This window comes from Vanellus vanellus, assembly GCF_965231255.1.
Source record: "Vanellus vanellus genome assembly, chromosome: 7".
Lineage (NCBI taxonomy): Eukaryota > Metazoa > Chordata > Aves > Charadriiformes > Charadriidae > Vanellus > Vanellus vanellus.
The window spans coordinates 37,880,316-37,904,942 of record NC_138912.1 but is presented as its reverse complement, the minus strand read 5'-3'; the positions used below and the strand labels follow the sequence as shown (position 1 = coordinate 37,904,942).

The following is a 24,627-nucleotide window of genomic DNA, read 5'->3' as shown; positions in this document are numbered from 1 at the left end:
TGTCTCTGCCTCAAAGGATATGGGTTGGACAAGGAAATGGATTTGGGTTGGAACTAGATAACCATAGACTGGCTTAGGTTGGAAGGGACCTTAAAGACCAGCTAGTTCCAACCCAAATCCATCCCTTAACCCAATCTATATCTTTTAAGGTCCCTTCTAACCCGCACCATTCCATGAATCCTTGCTCCTTAACTCTCCTGATCGCCATTATCAGGAGCTCCTCTCCCTGAGGAGGTTTCCCAATGCCTCAGACCTGAGGTGGCAACGCCGGACGGGCTTATAAAAACCCTTTTTTGGGGGGGTTATTTTGTGGTGTGGTGTGTGTGTGTGTGTTTTGTTTTTTTTTTTTCTTTTTAACAGATAGACAGCCTTTCCCCCACCAACGCCACACCGCTGACTTTCCCGCCCGTCCGCCCGTGGCGGCAGCGGCCTACAACGGGCCTCCCCCCGCCCCCCGCCGGGCGCGCTCCCGAGCGGCGGCGGGAGCGCGCCCGGCAGGGGGCGCTGTGGCGAGGGCCCGGCGGGGCGGGGCGGGGGGGGGGGGGGGGAGGAGGAGGAGGCGCCGGGTAATCTCGGTGTTGGCGCCGCGGCGGGACCCTGTGAGGAGGAGGAGGAGGGGGAAGAAGAAGGAGACAGCGGCGATGGTGAGCGGTGGGGTGGTGGGTCCCCGTCTCGGCTGGCGGATGGGGCGGGGGTGGGGAACATAAGGGTGTCCCCCCCCCTGGCGCGGCCTGCGCCGGCCCGGTCCTGAGGCGGCGAGGCCGGGGCCTCGTCCGGCGGGGGGGCGAGTGTGGGCCGGGTGCTTTCGGTCGCCCTCTCAGGAACCCCTTGGCCTCGCCCGGCCGCCTGTGGGGGTCCGGGGAGAGGGGGTCCGGTGGGAGGGGGCCGAAGGCCCAAGCTGTGCCCCTAAACGCGATGGACGGGTCCTCCTTGCAGGCCTGCTAGCCTTGCAGTGCTTTCCTTGCCTCCCGCAGGTGTCTAGTTTCAGGGCAGGATGGGTCAGAAATGGTATTTTTTTCGGCTGGCTCTGGGGGGGGTGTGGGGTGTGTGTCAGCGGGGTGAGGGAGAGAAAAATGGTGTGTCCCCCCCCAGTCCCCCGCCCCTTGCTTCGAGATGCCTGAGGTCTGCTAGAAGTTGTCTGCCTACTAGAGAGCCTGCTTATTTATGTCTTTATTGCTTTTTGTTTTGGCTAGAAGTAGAGAAGCCAACTCTTGAGTCGCACCCGGGATTGCTTGGAATACAGCCGGCTCCGGCATGCAGTGGTAATGGCATGCATTTTCCGAGTCCTCAAACCTGAAAGGGGTTCTAGCTTCCCCCCACCCCCCAGAAAGGTGCCTGAAATCATGGCTGCTACCACGATTGAAAGAGCATCATCTCTGGCTGACTGCCTTTTCCCACTTGGTCACGGGGAGCGGCTGTCCATGCCCAAACACTCAAGTGCCGCTTCATCTTCCCACTCTGGTGTGGAGCTGTGCCCAGCCAGTGTGTCACCACCTCCGTGTGTGGGACAAAGGCAAGGCCCATGGCATGCTTTTCATCTGTCAGTGCACGTACCTAGGGACAGCATCGAGAGCTTGCACGGCTTGTGTTTCAGTTGGTTTCACCTGCCAAAAGTTAGGTCTTTTGGAACTGAGTAAATACTGCGCACCTTGTGCACCGTGTGGTCTAGACTGGCCTGGGGTTTCTGGAAGCATGCTGTGTGGTCAGGCTGTTCTCACCTTAGTCTCTCTGTACCAAGGCTTTTGCAGAGAATACGGTTACTTACTGTGTCTGGAAGACCTATGCAGGTTTGCTATTTTATTCATTAGACTAAACAGCAGCTGTTGTACCGGGTTCCTGGCTTCTGGAAAGCTAAGGAAGTTGGCTGTATACTCGAGCTGAAGCTTGCTCTGGAGCAACACCGATACATAGCATTTTTCCTAAATTGTGGTTTTCCTCTGTAGTCTTTCCCATGACCTTAGGAAAAGGGATTGCGAAGCACTGGAAATTTTCTTACATAGGTGAAGAAAAATCTTGCTCCATTTACTGCACGCTTCCAGCCTACTAAGAGTTTTCCACCCTCTCACTACCCTTAAAAGTCATATATGAATTGCTAACCTGTGTAGGGGAGGGTCTGCCGAGGTGGCACCTTGCTCCTTGCCTTTGATTTCTCCAGTGTGTATTTCCACTGTCTGGTGGTGTTAAGATAAACCTAATCACAGCATTTATTGCGTGCATGTGGTTTGACTGGTGTGGCAGTGATCAAAACCTTGCTATGACTGTCTTGGCAAAAGGGATTCAGTAGAGCCCATTTCTGTGAGTAAGGATTTTGAGGTGCTGCTTGTCTTTTCTGCCAAACACACAGTTCTGGCAATAAAAAGGCATAGTTTCAATCTGACCTCCTCTTGCACCAACTATCTGCCACCACAGACCCTGATGTGCAGTGAGGGTTGTTTTAGAAGGCCTGATCTGGTAGAGTGATGCATTTTTGACCTACAGCTATTCCTCTCGTTCCCTGCGTCCCAGGCAGTCAAAGATACTCCCTTTCAAGTATTAGCAGGCACTCCTTCTGGAGTATTTAGTAGTGAAATCTCTTTGTGTTCTGACTAAATGGCTATGGCCCTTTACCGGTTAGAGTAGTGATAGGGGCTTTAAAGTACATTTTAGTACGGTCCTTGGAGTGCAATGTGTAACTGAGATTTGAATCCTGTCAATTGACGTTGTAGTGGCAGGTGTGTTGGTCTCTTTGCATTGGGCTGTTGTGACTGTGATGTGACTGACTTTCTTCTCTTTTGGAAAGATTTGCATTTCCTAGAAATTTGCAGCTAAAAGTTGCTTGGAAGTCCTTGTGTTCTGAGCATTTCCGTTTCCTTTGCCCCTCCTGGCTTATCAAGGTCCATCCATGCCACGTGTCGGGAAGGGCATGTGATCAGATATCACCAGGGGCCGAAGGGTTTTGTGCATTGGTGTTGATAAGATAGTCTTTGAGGATCCTGTGCTGTGATCAAAGTTGCCCGAGAACAAGGCCCTTAATGTATAATAGCGACATTCAGTTTGTGCTGATACTAGGGGTTTTGTCGGAGGCTTGCATAACCCTCCTAGGAAGCTGTGCCAGGTCTTGGTGCTGCCTTTGTTCGTGGATGCCCGTTGCCAGAACAATTGCCATACTATCGTCTGCTTTCAGACAGCTCCCGCCAAGACTTTATCTTTTAATGCTGCGTGTACCTCTGCATGGCACTGAACTACTAACAAAATGTTTCAAACAAATACCCGTTTTATTCTCCAGAAGGCATGCAGACTGCGTGATCTGCATCTGAGAGGATGCTGAGCGGAGGAATGAACAAATGTGTCCAGATGAGTGCCAGCACACAGGGAACTGAGCACTGCTTTTATCCTATTTATTGTGGATGCTGGGAAAGGACGTTTCCTTGCAGAAACTGCACCTTCTTGGAGCCGGTGACCCACAAGGAGATCTGTAATGGGTTCACGTAGGGCATCTATCAAGTGAATCCTGTCTCTTGTGAGATTTGAGGTCTGTGTTACCTGGAGTGTGCCTAGATGTTTGTGGAAACTTTGCTCTTATAAATTGGTTGCTTTGTAGTGAGCATAGTGAACAGTAGTTAACAATGTCTTCTCTATGTTTTGGGTTAAATGAAATTTGAAATAGCACCTAATTTTGGAGTCCTTTTGGACTGTTGTAAAACTACATGTTTTCTGAGCCTCAAATCAGCCTTTTTCCATGTTGTTTTGATAGCTTTAAGTTCCTTCTCTGCAGTGGAAGCTGGGATGCTGCTGGTTTTACTCTTGAGTTGCTGCTTTGTTTGTTTTTGTGCTGAACCTATAATTAGCTATTGTCTAGCCACTCCCCTTGAACTCTCAGGGCTGGTGGGATAGTACATACACTGTGTATGGCAAAAAGAAAAATAATTTGCCATCCCTCTGGAAAAGAAGAAAAAGGTTTCAGTATGGCAGCGGTGGAAACAAATGCAACGCAGAAGAAAGTGGTGGTACCAGGGGCTGTGGTAAGATGAGCATGACCTGAATGTGTTTTTCTTTCACATAGTTCAGCCCATACATCTAAAGGTTCATGATACTTCTTTTCTGAGAGATCCTGTGTCTGGTATCACTCTTGTGTGCCCGCATCCTTTGGTGAGGGGGGCAGCACGCAGTTCAAACCTCGAGCTATGATTAGGAGCTGACTAACAAATATTCTCTGCCTGGTGCTTATGTAAAGCTATTTGTCACGCTGGGGGTGGCAGGGAGGGACAGAGGAGCAGGTTCATTACTGGGGCGCAAATCAAAACACTACTGGCACATGCAGCAACTAGCACCCTCCAAGACTGAGGTTGCTCAATCCCATTCCCTGGCTCTCCGGTAGGAAGCTGGCTGGCTGAAGGCTGCAAGTCCCGTACTTACCTGCGGCTAGGCCAGTTATGCTGCGTAGTTACACCAGTCAGACATGCCTTTTGCGGCCAGAGCCTGTATTGGCAAGAAGGTGTTAGCTAAGGTGGTGTTAATTGAAGTCTTCCTTCTAATTTTTAGGAGCAGAATAAATAAACGAAGCTGCTGCGTTGTTGCTGGTTTTGTCCGGTTTATTTTCAGCCAGGAAGCCTTCTCCTGGGAAAAACTTGTTGCATGGGAGCACAGGCCTTAATTACAGTGGCAATACTTGTATTCTGTGCGTTACCCTAATCAGAGTTGACCTAGCTCATGCAGTAGCTATGAGCAATCTCCCTCTGCCTTGATTTACTGCGTGCCGACTTCTGTGACATGCAGCCTCGTTTGTCAGCTCTGTTGAAGTGACGAAAGACAAATGGCAAACGCGAAAGTTAAGGTTTGGGCACAGGGAGGTGGTCAGAGGGTCCCTGGTTTGGGAAAATGTGTGGATTCAGATGAAAGTTGAGGATGTAGTTTGATCTTAGCAGTTGCTAATCGTACAGTCAGCCTAAGATTCATGCTATTGCTTAAAATAGACTTGCCTTTAAAAGCTACTTTTATTCTCTGACCAACTTTAAATGCTCTCCTGGGGGAAGGAAGATTCTGCTGATAAAACTTTTTTTTTTCTACTCTTCTCACAGGTAAACTTTAGCGGTGCTTCCACTTTACAGTGTCAGAAACAGGAGGCACTTGCAACAAAAGTGTGAAGTCCTCCAGTTTATTGCTTTTCTGTTTCTCTCTCCATTTCTTTTTTTTTTTTTTTTTTTTAAAGGCTTATTTGAGTCCTAAAACTCGCAGCCGAGGAAATGCTGTTCTGGCAAAACTGCAAAATCTGCTCTCGTTAGCTTTGGCGGGTTTTTTTTCCCCCTCTTTCTTTTCTATCATCTGGGACAGAAGAGCATTACTGCAGTTAATTTGTCCTCTTTTGTAGTGGCATAAGTGCTATCCCTGGAACCAGCTCAGCTAGCTAATGGCTTTTGGAAATAAAGTACTAAGAATGTATCCCTAATCTGTGGAGCTAAAAATTCAATATGTAAACTGCTTGGGTTGCTGAGTGCATTAATATCGGTACAAATGAACACTGCAAGTCCTAATGATAGCAATTAGTATTTTATCGGATGCCTGGGTCTGTCTTAATGCTCTGAGAATTAAAACCAAATCCTCCAGTGGAGATCTTCCCCCCCATGCTTTTCAGTGTGCTCATAAGTCAGGCTTTTAAACTGCTTCTAAAATAATCCTGTGTCTTCTGAAGCTTTTGTAGGGGGAAGGTTCTCTTAAGGAAATAAAACCAGCTTATCTACTCTCCTGTAATGGGAAAGGAAACTTTTTTTTTATACCTTCACAAATAAGCAGGTTATTGTCTTACATGAAATTCTGTCCTGTAGATAGGCTTAAAATCAGGCCAGCTTGTTGTCTTTAGTCCAGCTGGGGAAGCAGTAATAGCAGGGTTGAATGGATGCTGTAATTCTGCAAACCTAGAAGTGCATCCCTTCTTATTTCATGTGATGAACACTTCTTTTGGCTGAGGTTGATTGAAAAAAAAAAAAAAAAATCCCTGTGTTTTTTACTCTGTTACGAGCAGCTCTTTCAAGGGCTGCATGGGAAGGGTTTCAAATAACTTGGCTTGAACGTAGGCAATATATTTATTGCCCCTGCCTCCTCCCCCTAAAATAAGGAAGTGGTGTAGGGCTGCAGCAGTGAGGCTGCAATCATGCGTTGTTGGGTGTAATAAAAACAGAGTATATTTGACTACAACCTTCTAAATGCCCTCTAGTTTCGCTGGGATTAAGTTAGACATTTAGAAAGTAGAGGTCTTATATCTTGCTGGATACTTTGGGGCAAAGAGGCCCTTTAAAAACGCTGAGTGTGTGGATAGCCAGGGAGCTGAGATACATTATTTCATTGCTGGCTCCTCTCCCATGCCAGTTTTCACTGGTTTTTTTTGCTTTTTAATATCTCTCTTTAGTATCCTCCTAAATTGATCAATTTCATCCTTCAAAATATGAAATGACTGAAGAAGGAGAAAGTGAGAAATACAGAGAAAACTTAACCCTGTCAAACTGTATTCTTTGTGGAGTGATCAGAGATTTTTTTTTTTTTTTCAAGTAAGAAAGGGAAAGAAATTCTTCAATGGCTTAGAATTAACATAATGGAAATCTTCTCTTATTTGTTCAAAACTTGAGCGTACCATTGAGTTACCATATATCAGAGCCAGCATGCATGTTTCTAGCTTGGGGTGAACTTCAAAGGTAAAATATTTTGTGTTGCATCTCAGTAATGGAAAAGTGAGCCGAGGCAGAGGCACAGTGCCTTGTATATGTGGTAGGCTAAGAGCAGAAAGGATGTTGCTCAGTCATCGGTGATGTCTTTGTTATGCACCTGAGCTGTTTTTGCTAGTGATGTGGCTGAGAATATGCTTTTGTGCAGCAGCACTCTGGGGTTCCTCTGGTGTAGTCTAGCACGGACTTCCCAGCTGCACCGTGCTTGGGATCACCTGAAGTTCAGAGTCTGGCAGCCTGAGTTTACAGACCAGAGCACTGGTTTGATGGGCTCTTGGAAAAGAGGACAGAAGAGCTTTTCCAAGGGTTTGCTTATGCCTGTGACAAGATGCAAGATTTGCCACTGGTATTTGTTGTGTCTAGGAAAACTGACTTATTTTTGTTCCCATCCCAGTGGAGGGCCAATGTGCTGCAGAATGCAGTGGGGAGTGTGTGATTTGACAACAAAACATGCAGTTGGCTAGGGTCTTCTGTCCGGAGCTTATTCCAAGAGTGAGATCAATCTCTTGCCAGATTTGTTTATTTTAACTTGGCTATTGACTAAAGTGACTGCTGTCCAGAAGGTCACGTTCTGTTTTGATTTTGGGTTTATGGCTTACAGTATCCTGGGCTGCATCAGAAGAAGCATGGCCAGCAGGTCGAGGGAGACGATTGTGGCCCTCTACTCTGCTCTGGTGAGACCCCACCCGGAGTACTGTGTCCAGCTCTGGGGGCCCCAACATAAGGAGAACGTGGACCTGTTGGAGCAGGTCAAAGGGAGGCCATGAAGATGATCAGAGGTGCTGGAGCACCTCTGCTATGGGGACAGGCTGAGAGAGTTGGGGTTGTTCAGCCTGGAGAAGAGAAGGCTCTGGGGAGACCTTATAGTCCCTTCCAGTCCCTAAAGGGGCTCCAGGAAAGCTGGGGAGGGACTCTTGATCAGGGAATGCAGTTATGAGTGGCAATGGTTTTAAACTGAAAGAGGAGAGATTTAGATGAGATATGAGGAAGAAATTTTTTACTGTGAGGGTGGTGAAGCACTGGCCCAGGTTGCCCCGAGAAGCTGTGGCTGCCCCATCCCTGGAGGTGTTCAAGGCCAGGTTGGAAGGGGCTTGGAGCAACCTGGGCTGGTGGGAGGTGTCCCTGCCTGTGGCAGGGGGGTTGGAATCTGGATGATCTTCAAGGTACCTTCTAACTCTAACCATTCTGTGATTCTATCCTCCATCTTCAGGAAAAAAAGCACAACCCACTTTATTTGATGGTGCTGCATTTTCTTGCTGTCAGTTGAGAACATCTGTTGAGACACTAGCACGTTAGTGGCTCTGTTTCCATCTTTTAAGTGCAGTTCTGAAACTTGATGATATCCTGGCATTAGCTCCAAGTCACTGTTGTTGGGTAAACACGCCTTTCCAGGGATTTTTCAGAGAGGATTGTGCAAACTCAATGAAACTTAAGTACCACCTCTGGTTAATTGAAAAAGGTAGCTCTTCCCTTAAATTCTAGGGTTAAATCAGCTTTGTGGTGACTGGATTGGAGGACTAGGCATTAGCTAGGATGGGGCTTAATTGCAGTGGTTTATGTGGCTGTCTTGTTTTCAAGGCTGAAGTAGCCGGTGTATTTTTAAATTGCCTTTTGCCAAGTGGATGGGTGCTAATTTGATTTCTCCTAGCTGAGTGCTGGTCTTTATAAGGAGACCTGGTTTTGCCCAGTTCAGTCTGTGTCCTTCAGCCTGTGCTGGGATGTGGGTGATATTAGTCCTCTGTGATGGGTTGATGCTGTTGTTTTGCTGGAATTTTTTAGCTTTATGTTTGGGTTGCTAAAGTATTTTTAAACTCTGCTCCATTATAAGCATTTTGCTGCTTTTCAAAGGAGTGAGTATTCATTAGTTGGTGGTTTGTTGGTTTTTTTTTTTTTTTTTTTTTTGGTAAGGAATCTTGCCTTTTCCCATTGGTTATTTGGGAGAACTTGGCTTTTTTTTAGGCTGTTTGTAGCCTCTCCAATTGTATTGAAATGACGTGTTACCCCTAAGTATGACTTAAAAGAAAATTAAATGCTGCTTCTGTTGTTGACTTGACCCCGAAGTGAGATCTGTAAAGGGTTCTGAGAGGGGAAGTTTTAGCAGCTTTTAATTTAGTGGTTTATGTATATCTGTCTTTGCAAGCTGCTCTAAACCCACCCAGAGTACGGCAGCATAGGCATCAAGGATGTATTCCTTTCAAAGTTTATTAACCAATCTGTTTTAAAGCCCTGTGCATTTTCTCTGTTGTTTGGAGGGTGAAGCTTTGTAGTGCTGAAGGTGTCCCCCTGAAAACTCTCCAGCAAAACTGGGGAAAACTAGGCTTGACAGTAGGTTAAAAGGGGAGGAAAAAAGTAAAGTAAAATGCCCAAGCTTTTGTCTGCAACATGCAACAACCGCCCCAAATACTTATTTTTTGGTCATAGCTCCAAACAAGGTGTGGTTACCTGGATTTTTCTTATCTCTAGAAACCTTTTCCCAGATAATTGTACTGAAGACCTCTTTTTGGGGGGGAAAACGGCCTTTTTCCCCATGTGTAGATCCATTTTTCCCCACCTTGTTCTTCTGAGGCTCTTGAAGAGAGTATGCTTTGAAAATATTGATTAGGTCCTTGTGCTTTGTCCTGACAGTAATTGCTAGTTTGACAGTGTAATTGTTGTTGCATCACAGTTTTCTGGGGTTTCTTTTGGCAGCAGCAGTAGTGTTTGTCTCTTCTATCCTCCCTTTGTATGGAAAGTACTAATTAGATCTTAAACTTAAGGGTTTGCTGAGTACTTACATCTTTAAAAATCCAGCCCTGCATACTTAATAGACCTGTTTTGGTGGTACCTGATGTATGGTGGCCCCTCTGATGGGTAGTAGTTCAGTCTTCACTTCCCACCTAGTAATTCCTTGGAAAAAATATTGAGATCAACACAATTCGCTTGGACCATGGTAAGATGCAGTGATGAGTCTTGGGACTGTGAAGCTCGCACATCTTACCTTCCCTTGGCCCTTCTCTGAATATTGGAAATCTCTTAAGATGTGTATTTTTTCCGTAGCTCTTGACTAGAAATAAATGACAAGTATCTCCTACCTGTTCTGTTTACAGGAATTAAGGAAAGCATGGGGTCTGCACGCTGAAAATCACCTTTTTATAAGACAACACTGATAGACTTTTTGATGCCCTATTTGTGTGTGCATTTGAGCTTCTGTCAATATCAGTCATTTTCTTTTTGCCAGGATGCCATTATTCCCTACAAGGAAATCCTCCAGATGTATTGGGAGAAAGCAACAAGCTTTGTGAATGCCCAGTGTGATGGACTTGAACCCTGGCAACTGGTTGGGTTGACGTTTTCTTCTACGCTTATAAGTGTATGGCTGCATGGCTTCCTCTTCCAGTCCGAGAGTAAGTATTTGAAATGGATTTTTTTCTTGCGTTTGGGGGGAAGGGAAGGGGGACAGAGTTGTTCCTAAGTAGTGGAGGGAAAGAGGATGAAACAAGACCAAAATCTTGTTAAAACAGGCCTTCTGCTGTCAACTAGTATTAACAAAACTCTCTTCCAAATTAAGGTCCAAGCCCATCTGATCAATGAAACACCTCCATTCCTTCAGAGGGTGTGGTAGGTCAGCCTGGAACGCATTGCCTTTTTGCTTTTGGCTAAACCATTTACTTGTCGCAATGCTCTCTTCTTGCTCAAAACCTGGGGAAATTTATTTGAGAGCGGGGTTCTTGTGAACTTAGTCACTGGAGAAAAGTGTCTGGATAACTCTTGCTCTTGGTTGTTTCCATTCCTGCTGGGGGAGGAGATGTGGCTTTGATTTGGTGTTGGAGGCATGTTTCATCCTCAGGATGTTCAAGATAATTACCTGTGGTATTGTTGTGGGGACTTTTTTTTCCGGAGCATCTTCCTGTTTTGAGCAGTTTCTGATATTGACAGCTCTTCAGTGAGATCTCTTTTGATGAACCTGCAGTTTCCTCTGCCTGTGTGATGGTCAGAGATAACTGCCTTGTTGTCGGAGGAGAATATGGTGCTTTGCAGTTCCCACAGGCCTTAGGGTTACACTCCAGTGGCAGCTTGTTAAAAATAGCTGAGTTTTTTAAATCGATCTTTACTTCTGTTCCTCTGTGTTCTTCAACCAGCCTTTTTTATTTTTAAAGATGGGAGTAACTGAATAGTGGGAACATCTATGGAAGGAATAAAATGGTATGCTTTTGCTCAGTAAAGGGTTATGTTAGTTTCTTGGCTAGTATTTGTACTGTTGCATGGTATTTTTTTTTTTTTTAAGTATTGACTAGCTATTGTAAGATCTGATTAGATTGTCTGAGTTTTTCAGGAGTTTGCAGTCTTCTTTCACTGTGGAACTTAGTAATGAAACACTGTACACACTGAAATGTGCAATAGAAATGTTATTGTCAGAGTGTTAACGAGTATTTGCTACAGAATGTGCCAGACTGCAGTTACTGTCCTTCTGGAGCTTTTCAAAATATATATGAAGTGGCAGGGAAAACATAGATAAAATGGCCAAGTCCTAAAATGGATGATTTTTAAAATTTGTTTAGTTATTTCTTGGTGTTAGTGTCCTGTAACTGCTGGTGCTCAACTTGAAATGCCTGTAGGACGCAAAATGCATTTTTGGTGGCTATAAAGCATCTTTGTCATCCTGCTTTCATTGCTGCCTTCAGAGCTACCCCGGGAGTTTTCTGGTGTTTGTCATCAGTGGCTTCTCTCATTTCAGTCTTTGGACTGTGGAATTTCTGCTCTTCCCTCTGTCCGTCCCTTTCCCCTGAGTCGCCTCCTGTTGCATCATGCATTTCCTATGTCAGATGGCCAGACACCGGGTGAATCCTTGTCACGTTACAGCTGAACTACTGTTTCCTCCTTTGGGAGCCTGTTTCACATTGCTGAGTGTTTTCACGTTACAGTACTATTCTGGTTTGAAGATGCAGAAAATAATTTCCAAGAAGTATTTTCCCTTTTTTGCTGGAGACTTTGCCTTTAGCAAATCCTAGATTCCCTCTCTTCTCTGTAAAATTCCGTATGTGGGTGCAAATTCCTGCACAAGTAAGAAAACGAGTTAAATTATTGATTCCCATAGATGGCTACTGTTTTTTCAAGCAAGATATTTCTGTAGCCTGGTCCATTTCTGAACCTAGCTCTGATATGCTGATCTGTATCACCATGTTCCCTTGGTCACTATGTTTTTTTTAGCCTGCATCAGAAATACTGAGCCTGTATCACAGGCTGTATCGAAGTATTTTGCTCAGAGTCCAATTTTTTTGTTTCTTGAGTCATATTAGGTTAATTTCTGACTTTTGTCTTTCAGGTTTAGCATCCCGAACTAAAAAACAGTTCTTTAAACTACTGAGAAAAATGCCATTTGTCGGGGCTATAGTAAGTATTTGGTCAACTTTTCTTAATATTATCCCCACGTCCTTGTTTCAGCCTGCATAGTGCTCTCTGAGACCTTTCAGTTCTGTGCATCTCTTCTGTCATGTTACTGTGGTCATAAGGATCCAAGGATGTAGGTCTGGAAGGTCTTCTGCTGCCGTGTGGTTTAATGAAAGTTATAATTTCTACCTAGTCTTTTTGTCATAGTATCACTCTCAAAAAATGAGAGTGTCACTTTTTTTTTTTTTAAACCAAGAATCAGTAAGTGCAGTTACAGAATTTTGCAGTAGTTATGGAATTCTCCAGTAACATTTCCTCTGTGTGAGATTTTTAAGAAAATAATTTTATGTATGGAAGAAGAGGACAGAATTGAACTTGTTGTTCTTCTGAAACAATGTCTTATTCTTGAGCAAGTGGGAGATAACCGGGTGCTTGTTGTGCAATACAGAAAGATAATTTTTTTAGTCAGGTGACTGGCTGTGATTAGTTTAGAGCTCAGATACCTATTAGCAATAGTTAGCATTGTAGCACAAAGATGTCAGAAGTTTGTGTAATCATTAAAGATAAAGCTTTAGTGTTTCGGAGATGTGTTTTTTTTTTTTTTTTTGCATAAAAGCTTGAAACTACAAATGTCAGCATGTTTTAGCACGTTAACGACTTAATGATCGAGAAATGCACAGCTTGGTTTCTTTTACGTAGTAAATGATGGTATCACGCTTGATGATTGCCTTTCTTTCTGCTTGATGTGTTGGTAGATTTACACATTGATTCAGGGGTCAGGTCTGTTATAGGCAATTTTATCAAATGAAAGTATCAAAGAGGAACTTTCTGCTTTTGCCATGGACATGGAAGCAATTCTCCAGTTTCTCCCTCAGCCCTCTGGAAGGGACTAGCATTGCCTCTTTATGTCATGTTAAGTGCCCTAAGTTTCACCTTGTGACTTGAGCAGCCTTTGATGAGACGAATTAGTGACTTGTTCTCTTCTGCTTATTTTTTTTTGTCTGCCTGGTAGAAAAGGACACATTCTGGGCCCCTTGTGTACAATGCCAATTTTGTCCAGATTTATCTTTTTGGGGCTAGCGCTGTTAAGCTCTCTTGTGCCAGAGGACTCCTGCTGTGTCCTATCTCTGTACTGTTTCCGCTCCTTTGTAGGCTGGTACCTAATAACCTATCAGTTGCTTACAGGAGGCCTTGACTTTGAGATATTCCAATGTCCAAAAGTCTTTAAAGCTGGTAATATGCCACCACCTGTGTTGCCTGGAAGAAGAGTCTGTACTTTGTAATGTGTTGTGAGGAGAAGTCTGGGCCTCCTGAATGTACGGTGTAGGTGGGAGGAAAGAAATCTCCTAACTGTGCCTGTAGTGGAGATTTCTTTATTGTTTCCCTCTATTTTCATGAGTTTGCAGAGGAGACAACGTACAAAATAGAATGCATCTGAGGACTTCTACAAATTAAAAACAGTGACTTAAAAAGGTTTGGTGGATAAAAATGCAATATTTTTGCCTCAGGCTTTTTCTCAAGCATTAAGGAAGGGGCTCAAAGCTCCCACCGCTCATTGGTACCCAGTAAAGAATATACTCTGAACATTGTGGTGCTGGTGTCTGTGCTGTTAAATGACACACAGCCAAGCAGAGGTCCAAGTGTCACTCTGCAATTGCCCATAGTGGTTATTTGGCACAATTCTGGGCTGTGCCAGCTGGCATTCCCATAGGCAATTCCCAGTGTGGTTTAGAGACTAGCGCGTGCCAGTTCACCATTCCAGGCAGCTTGTTTTTGGAGGGAGAGGTTGGTAAGAAGGAAGAGTTGAACTGTGTGGCTGTCAACTCTGCTATGCTTTTTGTTCACAGAGCTGAAACAGTTCCTATGTATTCTGCTCAATGGTATAGATGTAGCTAGTGAGTTAAATCTTGCATGCGTTCAACAGTTACTTATAATATGGCCAACGCCATTGTTGATAGGGTTTTCCTTTCTTTTTAGATTCAAAAGAAGATTGATGAAGCCTTGAATGATGTCACTTCCAGTTTATCCTTCCTGAAAGATGAAAAGGATTATATCAAAGCGCTGCCGGAACAAGGCATGAGCCAGCCTGAAGTACTAGAGAAGATGAAAGAGTACAGCTCAAAAGGTATGAATGTGAGTCTGTACTGCTGCAGAGGTGGGTCTGTTTCATAGACCTAATGTTAGACTTACTCTCTTAAATGAGATCTGGTGACTCTTGCTCATGGATTTCATCTTAAATATTTCTTCCCTGATGTTCTTTGCTCACAAATTTTTGTCTATTTTCCTTCTGGAAGTGACTAAAGTCAGTATTCATGTCTTCTAATACTGTATTTGGGTATTTACAGTAAAATTCCGTTCCTTCCCCAAGAGTTCTAGACTGATGGTGGGAGAGCTGGGGAGAAGAGAAATATGGAGGAAATTATTTGAATGCATTTTTGATTAAGTTTCCGAGCAGCTGCCTTGATGTTCGACTTTTACCAGAAACATGTTTTCTGTGAAGACACAGGGAATACTCATTAAAAAAAAAAAAAAAAAAACAAAAAAAAACCCAAGCAGGATTTTTAGGGGATTTCCAAGACTGTCTCTCAATCGAAGTCATAATGGTTTGCACCTTGAAAATACCAATTAAGGAAGGCAAAGTCATGATGTTCTTCTCTTGGCTTGAGTTGACATAAGCAGTGTCTGAAACTTAATTTGAGTTGCCTCACTCGTAAATATTTCCACCCTGGTTCATGTACCTATTACTTGTAATGAGCAAATTTGGGTGACTTGCTGTCCAGAGGAGGTGTGACTGCCCTGCTCCTATCCCAAATTTGAGAAATGCCTCAAATTTTCTGCTAGAGCCGTGCATCTACTCCAAATTCAGAAATAGTTTCGCAGTCGAATATCCTATAAGAAATTCCTTCTTTTCTACTTTTATGTATTGCTTATGTAGCTTCTGTCTGTGTTTTCCCTCAAATGATTATTTCCTTCCTTCATTGGGTTCTTCTTTCCTTTTTTTTTTTTTTTTTTCTTTTCCTATGGCCCCATCCTTCCCACAAACATGCATTCCTCTTTGAAAGTTGCTTGGAAACGAAGGTTGGATTGTGACTATGTTCACCTTATATGCTTGTGAAGCTGATAGCATCGGGCTTTATGAAGTAGGCTGACAGTTAGGAGAGGGAGCAAATAACCAAACAAGTGGAAATACCCTGCTGGGGTATTTGGAGGCAGAAAGTTACTTGGTTAAGTACCATCCCGTTGGGCAGTGGGTTGAAACACTTTTCAAGAGTGTGCTGCTGATGCTGTTCCATCCTCCTGCTCTCATTTGTTAGAGGTTCAGCAGCATATCGTTTTAGGTGAAATATAATTGAGGCACCCGGCACTGTAGGTTTTCGCAATACAAGCTTTGCCTTTCCATCTCTTCTCAGCTTACAGTGGTGATGAGTGCTCTTTGAAAGAGGCTTTAACTTTAGCCGCTTTAGAGTTCAGTTGGTCAGTTTGGGGAGACTGAGTGGGGATTAAGTAGATTACATAGTAATATAACTGCTTGCTGCAGCTAGATGTTGTTTATCTGCTGACTCTTTAGTCATCATTTACTTTCAATTTGCTAAGTTCATGGGATATATGATGCCAGGGGCTTAGTGTCGCACACAGCTATCTCTGTGGCATGAAAATCATACTTGTTTCTCATGGGTGAAGTCTCAAGAGCTGAATCCTCATCTGCAGAACTGGTGGGAGGACTTCCGTGCACTTCTCCATGCTTTCTGAGAATGGCTGTGTTTGCAAGCAGTGTGCTCTTCCTTCTCTTTCAGGGGATGTACGTTGGCAGGATGGGAAAGTCTCCGGGACTGTGTACAGTGGTGAAGAGAAACTCACCCGTCTGCTAGTGAAGGTAAAGTGCAAGCAGTCTAACTTTGCATCTTCGCAGATATCCTTAGCATCTTCAGGGTGACCAGAACCCCTTCAACACTGTTCCAGCATCTTCCAAAATAAACAGGGGAGATCCGAAACAAAGACTGCCCAACTATGAAGACAGGGCCTAGGGTAAATGTAGATGGAAGGGGAATTATTAGCAGAGCATTTGGGCAGTGTAAAGCTGGCCAAGTGACTGTCCCTGCGAAAACACCATGTAGAGATAACTAGGATCCAATCAAATGAGACATTGTTGTGAGTAAGAAAGTAAGAAGCTGGTTACAAGTGAACTAGAAACTGGTACTGACCTTCTAATTCAGGGAATGATAGGAGGCATAAAATTGCCATAGGTAGCCTCAGCGAGCCCCCTGACAGATGTGCCTTTGCCCCAGGCTGGAGTGAAAGCATCTTTGGCTGTCTTCTTACTGGGAGGCTGTGGGACTTTGGACTGGAACAGCTTCACTGAGCAAAATTGAATTCCTCTTGGTTTAAGCAAAAAAGAAGTTTGTAAAACGTTTTTTGGCGGTCCAAATCTTACAACAATGGAGCATTGGCATGCTTCAGTGGCGTCTTTGTTAGGACTGTTTACCTACTCAGGAACTTTTTCCTTTGAGAAGGTTGGAAAATAACCTAAACCGCCCAAATGTCTGTTTTCAAACATATCTACTTCAAGAGGTTTTTTGCTAGAAAGGGAAGTCTAGCCGCCTTGCTCCTGGGAACAGCTTTTATAACAGCTGTAATGAGCTCTGTTTGGTGGTTGCTGTTGGTGTTTTTTTTTTTCCTTCTGCTCATTGACATTTTCTTTGCCACTTCTGGGGAAGCATAAAGCTCAGAGCAGCCTTTCTAGAGGGGCCTCAGCTTGGATTGAGTGTTGTGGAAACATTCCCTCTGTTTGTGCTGATTATTCCCTGGTTTTTCTGCTGTATTTCTTTTAACATCCTGGCAGTTGCTTTTTGATCTTGACTGCAGGAGGTCAGAACGTGCCTGTTCCAGCCTTATCCTGTGAGCCCGCGGTTGCAGAACGAGCATGAAATACTGGTCTCCATGGCCACTTTTGTTGCAATGTGGGTGGGCAGTTGTGCTTTTCTTGCTGGTTCAGAGTTCCCCTTTAATAGTAAACTTGAAAACTAGTTCTGCAAAGTAAGTTTTTTGGCCTGCTTTGTGTAAAGCAATCACAGGGTGCGTTTTGTGTTCTTTTTTTTAAAAAAAATAGCAAAACAATTCAACCTGTCTTTACAAAAAGAAATATTACAATGTTATAGAATCATTCCAGAGGCCAGAATGCCCTAGAAAAACAAGTGAGTTTTTTTCCCCCCTCAGCCATAGCTTCCCAGCTTGTGATAGTTACTTGCATCAGGAGTTAAGTCCAAGGAAATCTTCAGCATTGTCTACAGCTAAATGCAGCTCATTTGCTTATAGTGTATGGCGAGTTCCCAAATCTGCACTGATAAATCAGTGCTCTAGCTGCAAGGCTAACTTTCTGTCTTTGTTTTCTGAAGGTGTACGAAGAGTTTGCCTGGAGTAATCCTCTCCATCCGGATATATTCCCTGGTTTGAGGAAGATGGAAGCGGAAGTAGTGAGAATCGCCTGTACGCTCTTCAACGGGGGCCCTGACTCTTGTGGTGCTGTAAGTAGCCTGTTGTCAAGTGTCCTGTGAACGTTTTGGATGTTTCTGACTTTGATTTAAGTTTAAATGCACCTTCTGCTATCCAGGTGAGGCTGAGGTCAAGCTCATTCTGGTGCGTGCCATGCCAACATAGCTGTACAGAAGACAGTTGCTAATTGCAACTCTTCTTGGTGAGGCTTTATGAGAGACAGTTTAATTCAGGGACGTAGTTCTTTAGACAAGACCATTTACTTCTGCTTTTTTTCACACTCTTAAATGATGCAGGCTTGATGGTGGTTGGAAAAGAGAACCAGTGTAATGTAGCCTGGCTGGTCGTCGCTGGGGGATGGTGAACAGAGCAGTGTCACTTTGAGTAGCTCCCTTTAGTTTTAATCTCTGAATTGGAAATCTGTGAGCCTGCCAGAATGCTAAGATTGAGGACAAGGCTGGCTGGCTGGTCACCAACGAGCAGCTTGAAGGATTGGTGATCAAGCAGGCATGGCACGTACTGTCATCTGTCCAGCTGGAAAGCTGTCTTTTCAGACTTACTTGGCCTTCCAGCGTGCTAGGGTGGAAACCAGCATTAAAGCCTTGATAGAGTTCCCAGCAAGAATGAGGTGTGTGTCCTTTATATTGATGATTTCAAAGTTGGTCAAAAAGCAGAAGTTGTGAACTTGCATGGTGAATTATTGTTAGAAAAATGAGCCATGGTTTTTTACTCTCCTTTCTCTTGCATTACCTTTTTGGTAAGGTTCCTGAATTCCTTAGGCCAAATTCTCTCCCTGTTTGTGATGTGTGGGACAGTGAGGTCTTATCTCCTAGCATGGTGGTCAGGTGCAGCTGTGATCCAAACAAGCTGCTTAACTTGTGAGGAAGTACTTCCGTTTGTGAGAAAAATCCAGATGAGGTTTTTCAGAGGCTGGGTGTGAGGTGATTGCTGTCTGTAAGTATGCTAGGGAGGGAGAAGGCCAGCAACGGCTGAAGATCAATATGGGAAGGCAGAGTTGACAGAAGAGCTTATGAGGTGAACTGGCCTTGAATGGGCTTAATCTGACAGTTGGAGACTTGTGTTAAGGAGGTGAGTACTGGAGTAGCCTTGTAGTAGGGGTAGTTGGGACCAAACTCCAACTGGGTCAAAGATGAAACTTGACTGTGCAGTGTCTGGGACTATAAGACGTGGTTGCTTTTAATAGCAGGAGTTCGCACCCTGTGACCTGACTTGTCTTCTTGGTACTGAATTCCTTGTGCCACCTTTGAGTTTAGAGAAGGATCGTGCCTCTTTGCTTATAAAAAGCATTTTACCTCACCTTATCTCCTCCCTTGTTCGCAGTGCTGAGAACACTGCTGAGATTATCCCTGGAGTGGGGAAGAGGCTGGATTTAAAGCTGTTGAAACGCATCGTTATCAACAGTTGAGATGTCAATTGATACCACAGTCAGATAGCTCTGTGACAGTTACCGTATGCTTGGAGAACTTTGCTTGCTGAAGCCTGCAATGCACGTGTTCAATTTTCGTTGCGTAAAATGTGTGTTGTACAAGTGTCAACCTTGGCCCCGTGTGCTCTTTCACTGAAATTTAAAAGTAGAATTGCCTAAGAAGAGAAGTTCAGAATGGATGAAAAACTGCTCCAAAACAATCACAGCGATCGTGGCCAACGTGAGACCTCCACCGATGCTGTCTGGGGAATCCTGCTTTTCCCTCTGCACCTTTCTTCTTCCCCTCCCTTCCAAGGATTGCGCTGCAAAGCCGCTGCTGGGATTCAAACAGAAGCAAAGCAAATGGGGAAGCATGTAACCTGCTGTGGAGTTACGTTCTAGCTGGTTGAACAGTCAAATTTGCAGGATGAGAGGGAGGGTTGAAAAGTTGATTGGCCGGAAACAGAAGATTAATTGCATCCCTGTAATTATCTTGTCCAAACGAGTCTCTCCAGTGGACTTTTTTCTCCTCCCTCCCACGTTGCCCTTCCTGACTGTGAAGAGTGTCCAGAGTTGCTAATCATTGTTGGAGATGTGGGTGGATATATGGAGAGCACTTGAAGTAGTCAGGCTCACAGACTTATTTTCTTCTCCCCAAAACGGAACTAACATTTCAGAATTATTTCTGGAGGCTTGGACAGTTACAAAGCCATTTAAAAGGAGCATTTTTTCAAACTGATGGTATTCTTTCTGTCTCTGGAAGGCCCTGCTCTAGCTGGTCGCTCAGACTGCTGCAGTTACGCTTCAGTAACTGGTGAGGCTATAAAACAGAGATGGCTAAACCAGAGAGGGTGCAATGCCCTGAGTTATCTTTATCTTTAAATTGATCTGTTCAGGAGGTGCTGCTGCCTTTTTCTACTGAGAAGGCTTCTGGCTTACTTGCTTCAATTTTTGCAGTGTTGCAAACTAAACCAAATGCCTTTTTTTTTTTTTTTTTTTTTTTTCCTCCCTGAATTTTATCCCTGCCATTTCTGAAAAGCAGTATCTCTTAGTGCCAGGTCCTTGTCTGCTGGATTTACCTGATTTAAGCAGCTAGGACTGCTTGTCCAATTTTGTTGGTGCCTGGTGAATGGTCCCTGAAGGCAGAAGGAGCTTGTTGGTGTTTCTGAAGAGTGTATCTGTGGCTATGCTGTGTGGAAAAAAAACCCAAACAAACAAAACCCAAAAACTTTCTGTCTGTGCTTCTCAGTGAGGCAATTTCACTTCCTTTGTGCTCCGATTTCCACAGCATGTTGCAGAACAGTGCTATAATGGGGCTAATACTCTGCTGCTCCAGTCTGGGAAAAGCAGCCCAGTGACACCTATGCGCTGTGCCCAGGGCTTTCAGCAGCCTGGGGATCCCGGTGCAGTCCTGCCCAGTGTCATGTGGACGTCTTGCTAAGCAGGGTATCTGGAGAGCAATCCCCTGCTTCCTCTTTGAAGGTTTTTGGTGTCTTTAATAAATGCTAAAATGAAACATGTCTTTTTAGATTTCTGAATGTGAAGTCAGATGAGCAGCTTGTGTTATTTACAGGACTTGCCTTTATTTGAGATGTGGGGGCGATAATTCTCCTTATTTTAAGCATGGGCATAAAACCACCAACAATGCCCTTGTGATGGGGGTGGTGCAGACATGCCTTTTGCCTTAAATTGCATCGAGAGATGTTCAGGTTTTTAAGCAGTTTTTAAAAGTCAATCATTTTCAGCAGCGGATGGGTGATTCCTATTTCTCACTAATTACTACTTTTGTTCTTTCTTTTAATCGTGTTACACAAGAGCAAAGAGACAGGAATCGGTGAATTTGGCTCCCAGGAGATTCTAATCACGTTCTTGCAATAATTTGGAAGGACTAATTAAGCTCGGTACAGAGAGGAGGAATGGGGGGAGTTTGTTCTTGTCTGATGTGTGCATATGTTCCTGTTCACGAGGTGCTTTGTTTTGCAGTGCTGGCACTGTGGATTTCCCCTCTAATTTGGGGAGAAATCACTGCTTTTATGCAAGCTTCAATGGTGGGTTGCTTTTTTTTTTTTGTAGATTTTTGAACTTTAAAAAGAAAGGGCAGCTTTGAAGTGCAGGGGAAAATTGTGTAGGGAGTGTATTTGATGTCAATCTCTATGAATTCTTCTTTTCACTTTCTCTGCAGCTGAGGACAGGAGAGGGAGCAAAATCAGCTGATGTAAACCTAAACCTCTTGTAGAAGCTGGCTTGTCTTCCTCCCCTATTCTGGGGCTTCCCAACTTTGTGGTAGAGATAGCTGCATGTTTGAAGTAGGACTTTTAGCGGTGAAATGTGAGTGATGTGTCTTGGGGGGCTTAAACTCTGCAGATCTGTCAGGTTTTATCTGTAGTGATGAGCAGGTCACCTTGAGAGAGACAACTAGTGGAATTTACAACCTGCAAGGTTTACAGGAGTTTTATGTGAGCCTGCCGCTACGTTATGACCATGCAGTGGTTTTGTGGTATATCTTTTACTCTAATGCTACCTTAGAAATAAATTGTAGTTTGCGTTCTTATTCATGGGGTAGTTCAGCTCAGTGAAACTTCTGGTCAGCTTTGTCTCCAGGGTCTGAATGGAGGTGAAAATGCAAGCAAAACTTTGGAGACCATGAACCAAAGTGGTTCTTTTATGCCTGACGGTTTGACAGTGACATGCAAGTGTCGTGGCCAAAGAAATCATCCTGGAATAGGGACTGTACCTCTTAGTGCTGTTTTAATGTTGAGGTTCCAGAGCACTGGGATTTCGAGGGAGGGAGTAACAGAAGGGATACACTGAGTTTAGAAAGCAGGAGGGGTATTTTTTCCCCTGTGCTTTCTCTCCTCCCTTCCCATTATGGAAAATAAATAAATCAAGAACAAAAAAGTCTGTTTGCTTGCCTTTTTCCACATACTTTGCCTGGCTTTTTGAAGATAGCGCAGGGTTGGAAAGCTGCTTAAAACAATGCCTGTTTCCAGCCCCTTTTCCCCATGGCATCGCTTGAACCTGTGGACTTTCATTTAGAGGAGAGGGGGAAAAAAAATATTTGTGTGAGCCATTGGCGGGTGCTGAATCACTGCGTGTTGGCCAGCTGCCGGCATGCCGCAGGCGGTGGGGAAGCTGTATCCTGTGACAGTGATTCAAGCCCTGGCTATAGCAGAACGAGTTTGCTGTTGATAGCTAAACTGACAAAGCCTCCTGTAAACGAGCAGACTCCCTCTGCAGGTACAAATCGTGTGAACCCATAAGGGTTTTTGCTGTTGTAGCTGCACCACGCTGAAGGTGCTGCTGTAGATCAAGCTGCTCTGGCACATCTCTGTGGTGCACGGTCATGTTGGTACTGATATGCTGACTGTGGGGTAATTCAGGAAGCTGCTCTGGCTGAAATTCAGCTTTTTTGGGGTGGATTTTCAGCTGCCTGAACAAGCTTTCTGTGTGGTTATCTACATGCCAGTCTTGGTGCCTGGGAGGAGGATCCATCCTGGATGCTGTTCCTTAACCTGCATCTGACCAACTACTCAAAAGTGGTGACTCTGACTTCCCCAAAATTGTGTGTGGCTCAGCATTTCCATGCAGGTGGTAAGCCAGGCTTTGAAGAAAGGTTTGTCGTGCGTAAGGGCAAGATGTTGGTGCTTTGGTGGAAGGATCGAAATGGGAATAAGACTGTGCAGAGGCTGCTCTTTGAAGAGCAAGTTATCTAGATGAAAGTAGAGGTAAGGGACTTCTTGCTCAATGAGGAGGAGGCCTGGTGGCATGAAGTGTCTGGTGTTCAGTAACGTGAATCCCAAGATCCCCAAATCATGCCTAGCAAAGTTTTCACAATCATTGCAATGTTGTGAGCAATGTTGCAAGCAGTGTTACAAGTATGCAATAATCCCATTCCTCTTCTCCCACCCAGCAATAGGAAGGTAATCCATGTTTATGCCAGCTGGGTTTTTTTTCCCCAAAGGTAATAGCTGACAACTTCACAGATCTTTTTATTAAAAGGGTTGAGAAGTGAATGACACAGCCCATAAAATGCTTAGGACAGGGTGTTCCTGCTAACATCTATTTGCTTCACAATAAATGCAATGATTTCTTTATCCACTGTGAGGCTCTGTTAGGGTTTATCTGTGACAGCTGTTGCTATTAAACTACCAAAAAAGCAGAAATTGTCTGTGGTGTGACAGTCACTTCCACACTGCCTGTGGTGGCAGCTGCTGCTGGCTTGGATCATGTTAGGAACAAATGTGACAGGCTGTTTTATGTGCCTGTGAACTTTGTGCTTTTTCTCTGTACTTAATGTTTAGTCATTGTCACGCAGTCACACTTCTTCTTTGCATTTTGGGGGTTAGCAGCTATGTCAGCAGGGGAAAAAACAAAGGAAAACCCAGACTAGCAGATGTCATAAGGCACGCAAATGTGACTGCAGCCTTTTTATGTTTATTTATTGGGGGGAAGAGGTTAAAAGGGGAAGTTGCAGTTGGTTCAGCAGATATGGGGATCAAAATCAGTCCTCCATTAGCACTATAAGTAGTTCTTGATTCCTTTCTTTCACCTGCACTTCTGTGTACCTGTCCCAGGTGTCAGCCATCCTCAAGTTATGGCTCACCCAGCATAGCGGTAAGGCAGTCCTGCAGGCTACTTGAAAAAGCAACCTCACATTTTACTAGGTTGAAATTTTACTTTGAAAGGTTTGTGCCCAGGCAATTTTGTGTCTGCTGCATGTCAGAACTCATAAAGGCTGGCCAACAAGAGACAGTCCTCCCACTTGAGGAATTTTATCCTGTAAAGACTTTTATTTATTTGCAACAGCTCTTGTGTTCTAGTATGCAATAGTAAACTTGATTGAACGGCTTGTGCGTGTACCTTTCTTGCGTCTTTGAGAACTTACAACCTCTGGCCTGGCGTTGACCAGACCTCTGCAAAGAGAAGGTGGGAGAGGGTTCTGCGCTTTGCAGTGCTGCAGGTTCTGGGGAAGGTTTTGTAGCTCAGGAGCAGTGCCAGCCCTTAGCTGGCTCTGTGCCTCAGTGTGGTGCTGCTCCAGACCTAATAAACCCTGCTGGACTTCAGCTAACTCAATACAGAATCAACTTTGTTGTTTCTGTGTACGTGGCATAATTAATCTGTAAACCAGACAAACAATCCCTGGGTAATCAAGAGCTAAGCATGTACTAGTCATTTAATGAGATGCGGTCACGTTTGCCAGCTAGTGACTGTGCAGTATGGTTCCCTCTTGTCAGGCTTTTGAGTTGGATATTTTTTGTTTTGTTTTGTTTTCCCTTTTCCCCCTCCCCCTTTAGACAGAGAGGAGTCAACATTTATTTAAATGTGGAATTTCAAGCTGAATGTCAGAAAGCTACCTTGAGCTGTTCTGCTGCCCTTGAAAACCTGAGCTGGTCCTGTGCATCTCTTGCCTCTGAAACATCTCTGGGCAGGGATGCTGTGGCAGCATGCCTTTTTTGCTTTTTTCTTCTGCAACATCCGTGTAAGCAGTTGTTTTTCTTGTTTGCTTCTTTTCAAAACAGATGACATCTGGGGGGACTGAGAGCATTCTGATGGCCTGCAAAGCGTACCGGGACCTGGCTTACGAGAGAGGCATCAAACAGCCAGAAATGTGAGTGGTACCTCCGTGGCTTGCTTTTTGCTTTGGGAGCT

At 44.3% G+C, this 24,627-nt stretch overlaps 1 protein-coding gene across 1 annotated transcript in view; it reads left to right on the top strand.

Moving 5' to 3' along the window:
- Positions 1-597: 597 nt before the first annotated feature.
- Positions 598-24,627, top strand: part of SGPL1 (sphingosine-1-phosphate lyase 1) — a 31,006-nt gene continuing 6,976 nt past the window's right edge. The window contains exons 1-7 of the mRNA XM_082486372.1: positions 598-644; positions 9,913-10,078; positions 11,998-12,065; positions 14,040-14,187; positions 15,857-15,936; positions 17,456-17,584; positions 24,498-24,586. Coding sequence (XP_082342498.1) covers positions 642-644; positions 9,913-10,078; positions 11,998-12,065; positions 14,040-14,187; positions 15,857-15,936; positions 17,456-17,584; positions 24,498-24,586 — 683 coding nt within the window. The 5' untranslated portion in view covers positions 598-641. The remainder of the gene's footprint in view (positions 645-9,912; positions 10,079-11,997; positions 12,066-14,039; positions 14,188-15,856; positions 15,937-17,455; positions 17,585-24,497; positions 24,587-24,627) is intronic.